Source organism: Symphalangus syndactylus, chromosome 9 (genome assembly GCF_028878055.3).
Source record: "Symphalangus syndactylus isolate Jambi chromosome 9, NHGRI_mSymSyn1-v2.1_pri, whole genome shotgun sequence".
Lineage (NCBI taxonomy): Eukaryota > Metazoa > Chordata > Mammalia > Primates > Hylobatidae > Symphalangus > Symphalangus syndactylus.
In genome coordinates, this window is record NC_072431.2 from 73,965,129 (window position 1) to 73,977,124 (window position 11,996).

The window sequence follows — 11,996 nt, forward strand, 5'->3', positions numbered from 1 at the left end:
TTTAACCATGATGCACTTTTTAAAAAAATTTATTTATTTATTTATTTTGAGACAGAGTTTTGCTCTTATTGCCCAGGCTGGAGTGCAATGGTGTGATCTCAGCTCACTGCAACATCCGCCTCTCGGGTTCAAGCAATTCTCCTGCCTCAGCCAATGGAGTAGCTAGGATTAAAGGCATGCACCACCATGCCTGGCTAATTTTGTATTTTGAGTAGAGACAAGGTTTTTCCATATTGGTCAGGTTGGTCTCAAACTTTCAACCTCAGGTGATCTGCCCGCCTTGGCCTCCCAAAGTGCTGGCATTACAGATGTGAGCCACCAAGCCTGGCAAAAAATTTATTTCATTCTCTTATTACTTGACTTAGGCCATGCCAAAGTGTCAATATTTCTGACTTTTGAATTTTACTAACATAACCTCCCAGGCAAAACCAGTAAGCTTCTTTTTTTTTTTTTTTTTTTTTTTTTTTGAGACGGAGTCTTGCTCTGTCACCCAGGCTGGAGTGCAATGGCCAAACTCGGCTCACTGCAACCTCCGCCTCCTGAAATCAATAAGCTTTAACTAAGGTTATTAACCTAACCACAAGTGTACAAGGTATTTTCAAAAAGGTGGCAAGCACTTTTTACAAAATACAAAATCTTTAAAAGTAGTTCAGAGAAAGGAAAATCCAAGATGGTTCATGGAGGGGAAGAGAATCCACAAATGTTCACACAGATATCAAATCAGAAAGGACTCATTTCCTAAGCCAGAAATTGAACCCTGAACTCGGGCTGCCACTGTGAGACAGCAAAGCCCAGCTACTGAGCTACAGCACTGAGCAGTCTCCACTGCAGTCGACTCCAGCAGCCAATTTTGAGCTTGCAAAGGTTTTTAACTGCTCAAGATCATTTTTAGGGTTAACTATAACATAAATTTTAAAACTTCTGTATGCTGGGTGGTAGAAACCAAGAGAACATATTGCCATATGGCTACAAGGTCAAGCTCCCAAGAACATAAAACAAGAGGGAAACTTCAACCATTTTGTTGTTGTTTGTTTCAAGGACTTCTTTTTTGTATCTTTGAGAGGGAGTCTTGCTCTGTCTCCCAGGCTGGAGTGCAGTGATGCGATGTTGGCTTACTGCAGACTCTGCCTCCCAGGTTCAAGCAGTTCTCCCTGCCCCAGCATCCTGAGTAGCTGGGACTACAGGTGCCTACCACCACCCTGGCTAATTTTTGTATTTTTAGTAGAAATGAGGTTTCACTATGTTGGCCAGGCTGGTCTTGAACTCCTGACCTCAGGTGATCCACCTGCCTCGGCCTCCCAAAGTGCTGGGATTACAGGCATAAGCCACCTTGCCAGGCCTGTTTCAGGAACTTCTGACCAGAAGTTTCAACATGTGGTCTCTGGGAAAGATGGTGGCCCAGAATAACAGAAAAGATAGGAAACGGAAATACATATATATATATATGCATATATATGAAGGCAAACAGATCCCTCTCCAAATTAAGATTACTATTTTATACTAGAGCCTGTATCCCAAAAAGAGAAAATTAGCTCATCTTCCATTGGTGTATCTCTCTTTCTGAGAGAGAGAGAAAGAGAGAGAGAGAGAGACAAGCATTGCCTATGGCAGGGTGGGAAAGGTGAGGAGCTCAGAAAAGCCAGAGAAAGACCCATGCATTGCACTGAATCAAAAGTTTAGGTGGCCGCTTGTTGGTTGTGAAATAATCTTTTTTGGCAGCCCCATCTGCTCTCAAGTTTCCCAGTTTAGGGAGGAAAAAGCTCCACTTGTTCCATGATCTGGTACTCGCCTAATTCTATCAGCCACAGTCATCAGCGAAAAGTGCAAGGCAGATTAATCCAAAGACAGGGATGGGCGCGGTGGCTCATGCCTGTAATCCCAGCACTTTGGGAGGCTGAGGTGGGTGGATCATGAGGTCAGGAGTTTGAGACCAGCCTGACCAACATGGGGAAACCCCATCTCTACTAAAAATACAAAACTTAGCTGGGCTTGGTGGCTTGTGGCTGTAATCCCAGCTACTTGGGAGGCTGAGCAGGAGAATTGCTTGAACCTGGGAGGCAGAGGTTGCAGTGAGCTGAGATCTCGCCATTGGACTCCGGCCTGAGCGACAAGAGCGAGACTCCATCTCAAAACAAACAAACAAACAAACAAACACAAAGACAATCGTGGTTAACATTCCATAATGCCAAATCTAATCTTAGCTCAGAGGGACTTTACTGAGAGGGGACTCTAACCTCCTAAATCTTAGGAAAGACTAATCTTTTGAAGTTGCGCCTCAACCACAAGGTTTGTCAAGTGTTCTTGCCTTTTCTCAAAGGGGACCTTTTGTCTTATCTGCCTTAGGAGACACTCTAACTCCCTTAAATTGGGCTACTAACCCAATCCAATTCCATACCCGGATATGCCACCACTTACAAAAAGTTAGCCAGTTGGCAATTCACTCACCCGGTGACTCTGATAGCTTTCTCACCCCGGCCTGGGTCCTCCTTTGTTAGATGGGGGTCCCAGGCTTCCTGCAGACAGAAGCCAACCACCAGCCCCACTTTGTGGGCCAGATCCCCAGCTCATTCACTTGGAAATTACTCAGGTTGGCTGGGCCATTGCCCCTCTTCAAACCCTCCCCTTCCACTTATCAGGCAACAGCCTTCCTGCAAAGCTACCAGGCTAGGGATGAGGAAGCCTCGGTCCGCCTAGAATGGCTGTCCCAAGGGGGCAGGTGCCTGGCAGCCGCCCACCAGGCCACTGCTCTCTGCTTACTGCATGGAGCCTGGGGCGCATGTAAGGAGCAGGTGGCATGCACAGCACTTAGCCCGGCTCGGCTGGGGACTGTAGGTGCTGCACTTCGGGGACTGTGCTATACCTGCAGGTTGGGATGGGCGCAACCTTCCCCCTGCTGGCCCCACAAACCCTTCTAGAAGACCCACCACGTTCTTCCTGACCTTGTCAGCCAGTGGTCCCACAGCCCTGGGACATCTGCCCGCACCCCTATTAGCCCACCAGGTATGAAAGCAGGGTGGGGGCAGTGGTGACGCTAGAGGGTGTCACCTTGTCCTGCCCAGCACTGGGGGGCTGGACATGAGCTCGTGCACTCATACCCACACTCCAAAGTCCAGCCTCTCACTTTGGCCAAAGCTGGCCAGGAACTGGGACCTTGGGACGGAGAGAGGACAGACGTCTCCGTGCCGACTCCCTGCAGCGTCCTCACGGTTGGGTGTCTCTTCGGCCACTGCAGGTGCCACATCAAACGCTGTGCCCAGGTGGCTCCAGCTGCGATCTTCAGGAAGCGGGGGCAGCAAAACTGGGCATTGGCCCCATGGTGACACTCACACCTGGTGACCACTTTCCACCCAGGCACCCATTCCGTGTCCTCAAAACCTTAACCCGCTGAACCTTTGCCTTGTGCCGGCTGAGTCTTTCTTCGCCTCGCTCTCCAGGAGTTCTGGGGAGGTGTCGGCCACAGCAGCTGCAGCCAGGCAGAACGCAATGACACAGGCTGAGGTGCCCAAGGCGGGGAGGGGACCTTAGCGTCTTCAACTAGTGCCCTTGACTACCGGCAGGCATGCTCCCTGCCAGGCCTGTGTATGACACCCGCAGAAGGAGGGTTATGAGAAGCAGGCTGCTTATCATAACTCCAGTTCTGGGCCCCCTAGATGTGGGATAGAAGGGGACAGGCAGAGCTGGGATGTGACTGTAATGGGGATGGGTCTGTAAAGGGCTTGCTGGGAGCTCCAGCCTCCTCTCTTCTTGGTAGGGGGCCTGAGGCCCATCCGCATCTCTCTTTGACTCCTTTTATTCTGCAGAACACCCAGACCCCAGCCTTCTCATGGGATCATAAGATGCATGAGGCCCAGGGTTCTTTTGGCCTCTTCCCAACCATGTTCTTTGTATTTCCCACATATATTTGGGCTACAGGAGGCACTTATTATGAATTCAAATTCCACCCACCTTATAGTTAGTCCTGGGATCTGTCATCTTGGTCAGAATCTGAGAGACTGCCTCCCTACCTAGAAAAGGGCATCGGGCATCTTATCCCACATTCTGTGGACATGACCTGCTATGATGTCTGTCTACTTTGAAGGAATGTCTAACTTGTTGAATAGAATTGAGGCCCAGAGATCTATATGCTGTAGTCATTGAATTATGCCAAGGTTCTAGAAAAGTAACTACACAAAGTTAAGTGCTTAGTATTTCTGTGTTAAATGAAAGAATCCCAACCAGAACCTTCTTGGATATCTAAGTGGGCATGAGACCCCTTTTCCAGCACCCGGGGACCCCTAATCTGTCTATATAAAGGATGATGACAGCCAGGCATGGTGGCTCATGTCTGTAATCCCAGCACTTTGGGAAGCCAAGATGGGCAGATCACCTAAGGTCAGGAGTTCGAGGCCAGCCTGACCAACATGGAGAAACCCCATATCTACTAAAAATACAAAATTAGCCAGGCGTGGTGGTGCATGCCTGTAATCCCAGCTACCCAGAAGGCTGAGGCAGGAGAATCGCTTGAATCCAGGAAGCAGAGATTGCGGTGAGCCGAGATTACACCATTGCTCTCCAGCCTGGGCAACAAGAGTGAAACTCCATCTCAAAAAAATAAATAAATAAAAATAAATAAAGGATGATGACTAGCTAAAAAAAAATCCCTCACACTCTCTTTAAAATAGAAAACAGATTATTAATTTATCTTAATGAATAAAACAGATTTGCTTTCTATGTGCTCTTTTGCCTTTTAACTATAGTTCACACTTTACTCAACATCAGATAATTCATACTACAGAAATACTGTACATGTAATGGACGTAGAAAGAGTTTTATCTAAAGTATAAACCTTAGAAATAACCAGGATTCATAGAGAATTCTTCCATAGGGGAAACTTTTCAAATGCAATAAATGTGAAGAAGTATTCAAAAATCAAGTCTAAATAAACATCAGAGAATTTCCACGATAAAGTACAAATACACTAACATTTTCTTTTTTTTTTTTTTTTTTTTTTTTTTTTTTTTTTTTTTTTTTTTTTTTGAGACGGAGTCTCGCTCTGTCGCCCAGGCTAGAGTGCAGTGGCGCGATCTCGGCTCACTGCAAGCTCCGCCTCCCGGGTTCACGCCATTCTCCTGCCTCAGCCTCTCCGAGTAGCTGGGACTACAGGCGCCCGCCACCGCGCCCGGCTAATTTTTTGTATTTTTAGTAGAGACGGGGTTTCACCGTGGTCTCGATCTCCTGACCTCGTGATCCGCCCGCCTCGGCCTCCCAAAGTGCTGGGATTACAAGCGTGAGCCACCGCGCCCGGCCACTAACATTTTCAAACTTTACGTTAATCAAGAATGTTTAATATAGAGAATCTAAAGTCAAAACAATGAGATAATTTGTTTGTATGGTTTTTTTTTGTTTTTTTTTTTTTTTTGAGATGGAGTCTTGCTCTGTCACCCAGGCTGAAGTGCCGTGGCGTGATCTCGGCTCACTGCAAGCTCCACCTCCTGGGTTAAAGCGATCCTCCTGCCTCAGCCTCCTGAGTAGCTGGGATTACAGGCACCTGCCACCATGCCCGGCTAATTTTTGTATTTTTAGTAGAGACGGGGTTTCACCATGTTGGTCAGGCTGATCTCAAACTCCTGACCTCAGGTGATCCACCTGCTTCAGCCTCCCAAAGTGCTGGGATTACAGGCTTGAGCCACCGTGCCTAGCCACATGTGGAATTTTATCACTGTGCTTTTTCATATGAAGCAGTATAGTATTTTCACATAGTATACTACTCTGGATATAAAAGCTCAAAAATTGTGATTCCTTGGACAGTCACTAAATCTTCAAGCAAAAACACATTTTTACATTCTTTTTTTTTTTTTTTTTTTTTTTTTGAGACGGAGTCTCACGCTGTCGCCCAGGCTGGAGTGCAGTGGCGCAATCTCAGCTCACTGCAAGCTCCGCCTCCCGGGTTCACGCCATTCTCCTGCCTCAGCCTCTCCGAGTAGCTGGGACTACAGGAGCCCGACACCACGCCCGGCTAATTTTTTGTATTTTTAGTAAAGACGGGGTTTCACCGTGGTCTCGATCTCCTGACCTCGTGATCCGCCCGCCTCGGCCTCCCAAAGTGCTGGGATTACAAGCGTGAGCCACCGCGCCTGGCCCACATTCTTTTTACATTGATTACAAAAGACCATATGAAGAATTTTTGTAATATTTACTTGTTACATACTTTGATACAGTTTACATCATTTTTATGTTCTTGAGGGAGGGAAATTAGGGTTCAGTTTATCACTAGACATTCAGGAGGCAAGTCAATCTTTTTTATTTCCTTATAAAATTAACATCTTCATAAGCTGTTAAACAGAAGGTTATCTTAATTTTTCTTGTAGTAGAAGGAAATATATTTAAAATCTTTGTAGATTTGTAGCAAATAGAGGCTCATTATTTAAAGGATAAATAACAATTTTTTCTTTTGTTATTTTTGCCAGTTTAAGGCAGTAGCTGCGTATGTCATATAAATGTCTTCCTACCACATCAAAAATGTTGCTTTTAAAATTTTTGTTTATAAATTGAGAAGGAATTTTATCTCTATAAGTTTCTATCATTGAACACATCAACATCAAAAAGAATATTAGAATCCAGCATGAAGATAATGACTAATAAAAACGAGGTACATATTTTATAAAACCATTAATCAGATTTGAATGAGGAATGCTTTCCATATCCTTGAAAGAAAAACTGTGGCTTGGGTTTTAAAGTTTTCTGAGAACAAAGTATTAAGATCCTATGTCTATAAGCAAGATCAGACTTAGTATGCCACAACTAAGAGCTCATTCATTCATTCTATGTGTGCCACTAAATAAAGAGATTGAGCGAGTAAAAAATATATACAGAAATTGGAACTGAAATAAACAGTGGCAGAACTGAAAAAATGTAATAGAGATGTTTAACAGGAGACTCAATCATAAAGAAGAAAAATTCAGCAAACTCAAAGACAGGCTATTTAAAAGTAACCAATCATAAAGTGAACGAATATACACATTTCAGAAATTTCAGAAAAAGGGAGAGAGAGGAAGAGATTTAAATATATAATGTCTTAAAACTTTCCAAATCTAGAAAAGAATATGAACATCCAGTTTTATGAAGCTCAAAATACCTTCAGCAAGAAGAACCTAATAAAGATTGCCCTTAGACACATGATTGTCAAAATACAAAGATAAAGCACAAATCTTGAAAGCAGCACGAGATAAATTCTTCACATAGAAGGAAACCTTTATAATGATATCAGTGGATTTTTCAGCAGAAACTTTGTAAGAAAACTGGGAGAACATATATTCAAAATGCTGAAAGAAGGAAAAAAACTGACAATTAAGAGTTTATCCAACAAGGCTGCTCTTTAGAAATAATAGAGGTCAAGACATTCCAACATTCCAAGACAAAAAAGAAAGTGAGGGAATTTATCACACCTCAACCTGTCCTGCAAGAAATGCTAAAAGGAAGTCTCCATATTGATATGATCGAATGCAAATAATATGAAAAATATTAAAGTATATATGTCAGTGAAAATGGTAAATGCATAGTGAAATTTAGAATACTCTAACACTGTAGTGGTTTTGCATAAGTCACTTTGAACTTTAGTATAAGATCTCTAAAAAATATTAAAAATGAAATAACTACAATAATCTGCTAATGGACACACAACATAAAAAGTTGTAAAGTGTGACATATATAGTACAAAATGTGTGAAAGGGAGACAATTTATGAAGTTTTTCTACACATAGAAGTTAAATTGTCATCATCTCCAACAAGATTAAGATACGAGATGTTTTATGTAAGTCTCATGATAACCACTAGGAAGAAAAAACCATAGTAGATACACAGAATAAAAAGAGAAAGTAATTAAAGCATATACAAACAAAAAAAAAGGAAACAAATTTAAGTTTGGGTGGTAGCTCATGCCTATAATCCCCGCACTTTGGGAGCAAGGTGGGAGAATCATGTGGGAGCCACAGCTAACGGCTCTGTTGGGTGTCTGCCATAGAATCTCTATACGTCAACTGCCTAATAAGTGCTAAGGCAGGTGAGGCTCCTGGGCAGACGAGTGGGTGACCTATAGACCTGCTTGCACCTCAGTGAGCACCTCCACCAACAAATGGGCCAGGCCTCTACTTTTCTTCCTATCTGTCCCATCTCATTTGATGTGCCCAGTCACTCTTTGCAGTTGGCACTGTTTCTGTCCCATGCCCACCGTCTGCATGTGGACAGGGAATGCTGGTGGGTGAAGAAACTCATCCAGGTCACACAGTTGGTGAAACGTGGAGCTGGGATAAGACCCAGATCACTAGACTCTAGTCAGGGAATGGCTGGTCTGAGATAGCTGGTGCCAGAGGCATGGCCTGACTCTGCTCTGCCCTGAAGAGCAGAGCTGCTCACCCCTTCCATCAGAGTCAACTGCTCTGCCAGCAGCTGGGGAGGGAACTCCATGTCAGGCAGCACTGCACAGGGCTGGTTTTTGCAGTTGCAATGCCTCAGAAGAGTGTGAGAGCCCCAGGGTGGTCCACTGGCCTCTGGGGCCAGGCTCTCAGAAGAATGCGGGCCACAGCTGAAATGCTCAGGCAGGAGCAGGTCAGCTGCACTGTGGACTCGACACTGGGGAAGGCAGGCCTTGTGTAGTAGGATTCAGTCATCTCACAGATCTGTAAGGCTCTTTTCATTTTTCTTCAATCATTCATCTGAAACGTCTTCAGATTGGTTAATTTCTAGGGCTATGTCTTTAAGTTTATTTCTTCTGTTTCTAATCAGCTGATCTTCTCAACAGTACTTTTTTATTAACATATTTCTATTTGGTTCTTTTATAATTTCCATTTCTCTGCTGAGATCCCACATCTGCTCAATCATTATGAGAATATTTTTCTTTACCTCCATGACCATATTTATAATAGCTGCTTTCCAATTCTTGTTATCTTATTACAACACCTTGAACATCTTGGAGATAGCTTCTAATGGCTGTTTTAGTTTTAGTCTTATATATGAATTACATTATCCTGCTTTTTTCACACATCTCATGAATTTTAAAGTTATGTGCTAGAAACTATAAATGACAATTATAGAGACTCTGGATTCTATTATGTTTCTCGAGGATTATTATTTTTCTAGAAGAAACTTAATTTGAACTCAACTCCAATCCCTATCTCCCCTACAGTGGACAAAGCTGAAATTCTCATTCACTTCTTACCCACCCATGTATTATGCCATATGTATTACATATAAATATATTTCTATATAATTACATACCATATTTTATCAAAAATGTATTATTTTTCCTGTGAGAGTCTTGTTAAACAAGCTACTTCACTCTTACCTGAAGCCAGAAACTCAGTTTTGTTTGCTTTTTATTTTTTTCATGAATGGAATTAGATACTATGCATGCTCTTTAATCTGGTTTCTTGTATGCAACATTGTGATATTCATTCATCCCACTGTATGTATGTATATTTTTTTTTCAGTAAGGAAACATTTGGTAATCTGACAGGAAAATCTAAAGACGGCTTGAAGTTAGAGTTATTTTTTAACATCTGTTTTGTTGACAAGGACTAAGAGGAGGCAATTCACCTGTGCAAGGTTACCTAAGAAAATGAGCGCACTCATTCTAAACTTCAGAACCCAGCTGTTTTCAGGAATTAGGTACATTTAGTTTTCTCCTTGGTGGCTCCCTTTCTAACAATCCCAGGGCCAGTGCCATCCTGCTTCTACAGGTGACATGACAATTATGGGCCTGAGGGAGATGAACTCACAGTATCCCTTCCTTTTAACCATGGCTCAGGGACCACAATTCACACACAGACTCACTCCAAGACTCAGCCGGGTGAGCGTCTGTTTCTCAGCTTCATTACCAGTTAGTGATTAAGACTCAGGTGGGATGATGTCTGTAATTCTCTCACAATTTGTTCTTACATCTCACTGAATTATAACTAGTCAGTAAGTATTCCTAGATGAAATATTAATATTATGAATATATAAATATATGGATTGGTGGAAGAAAATTTGAAATTATGTAATCAAGCTAGAAACCATCATTCTGTGCAAACTATTGCAAGGACAGAAAACCAAACGCCACATGTTCTCACTCAAAGATGGGACTTGAACCATGAGAACACTTGGACACAGGGTGGGGAACATCACACATCAGGGCCTGTCATGGGGTGGGGGTAAGGGGGAGGGGTAGCATTAGGAGATATACCTAATGTAAATGACAATTTAACGGGTGCAGCACACCAACATGGCACATGTACACATATGTAACAAACCTGCAGGTTGTGCACATGTACCCTAGAACTTAAAGTATAATAATAATAATAAAGAAATTATGTAATCATATTTGAATTTGAATTTTGTTTGACTATTTTCCATTTTAATAAATTAGTACAACAAATTATTTTATGCATTTATGCAAATCTTTACATTTGAAGACACTACAAATCTGCACTAATTCAGAATGATGTAATTATACTACTTTGGGCTTATTTAAGTTTGGAAATGCTGTAGTACATTTCTAATACTTAAGGATGGTTTGAGTGATCATGTGATAAAACAAGATTTTTTTTCATGTTTCCAGAAATCTCTTTTATTCTTTTAGATATATAAAACACTGTTACTTTATATTCTCTCTGATAATTCCAGTATCTGTGTCTACAGTCTACCTGTTGTTTCTGCTGGGTCTCATAGTGTATTGTTTTCTTGTGTTTATGAATTTTTAAACTGGAGATCTCATTTTTTTTCCTTCCTTCCTTCCTTCCTTTCTTTTTTTTTTTTTTTTTTTTTGTAGAGATAGGGTCTCTCACTACGTTACCCAGGCTGGTCTCAAACTCCTGGCCTCAAGTGCTGGGACTCCAGGCGTGAACCACTGTGGTCGGCCACGATAGTCGTTTTCCTTGGAATTTGATCAACACAAAATCCTGAGGCCTGGTGTGGTTGTGTTCCTCTGGGGCAGATTCTCAACCAGGGACACTTCTGCCCCCAGGGACACATTTTGACATCCTGAGACAGTTCTGGGTGTCACAACTGTGTGTGCACGCACTTGTATGTACCTGCGCAAGCTATGGCATGTCGTGGATAGAGGCCAGGGATGCTGCTCACATCCTGCCAGGAGACTGACCCACGCAGCATCACTAGGGCGGGCTCCAGACAGGGTCTGCATGTGCCTCTGCCAGCCACCTAGACCCTGACCGCAGGGGCCACTTTATATTCTCCCCTCGTGGTCTGCAGGGCCACACACTAGCCTGATGCAAGCTGTAAACTTGGAGGACTTATTTTTTTTTTCACCTTGCATGGAACACCAAGGCTGAGAGGCAGTTTTTCCGGAGGTGCCAGCCTGTCTCACATTTCCGCTTTAGCTGCGGGGTCCAGCTTTACGTGGGCGGTCTTCTGATGAAATCACCCCGGGACAGACACTGTTCTGTCTCCTGCTTCCAGTCCTGTAAAGATGCCAGGATCCCCCAGCACATGGCAGGCACCCTCAAAGGCAGACGTGGGGAGACCCTGGCGGGCAGACCCCAGCCTGCTGATGGGGGGGCTTCTCCCCGGCTGCCACCGGCCCACCCACTGCTCTGCAGTCCACCTGGTGCTGGGGCTGTGGGGCACAGGCCTTCAGGACCCGCTCCTTTTCCCGCCCAGGAGGTCCAGGCCTGGCGTCTTTATGTCCCCTGGAAAGCCCACTCCCATCCTCAGGGTAGGAGGGCAGCTGCACTCTGGGCTCTCTTGGGCCTGTCCTGGAACACCCCTGCAGCCCGGGTGCAGCAGGGGATGTGGCTCTGTGGGGTTGCTGTGGGAAGGTTAGCTTGGAGCTGGGTTCCAGAAGGAGTTGCTGCGCTGCCTGCCAGGACCCCTCCTCTGAGACAGGGTGCCTTGTGGGACAGTGTACCAAAGTGCCCTAGCCATGAGGGGTCCCTGCTTCCCCCACACACTGACCCTGCATCGGGGGCCCTGTGCCCCACACATACTGACCCCGCATCGGGGGCTCTGTGCCCCACACACTGACC

General features: G+C 44.1%; 1 protein-coding gene across 1 annotated transcript in view; it reads right to left on the bottom strand.

Annotated features, from left to right (window-relative positions):
- The window catches only part of LOC129490711 (putative zinc finger protein 735), a 36,843-nt gene extending 24,875 nt beyond the window's left edge, over positions 1-11,968 (bottom strand). Inside the window, 3 exon segments of the mRNA XM_055294528.1 lie at positions 8,392-8,607; positions 11,510-11,721; positions 11,926-11,968. Of these exon segments, the coding sequence (XP_055150503.1) occupies positions 8,392-8,607; positions 11,510-11,721; positions 11,926-11,968 (471 nt within the window).
- Positions 11,969-11,996: the final 28 nt, after the last annotated feature.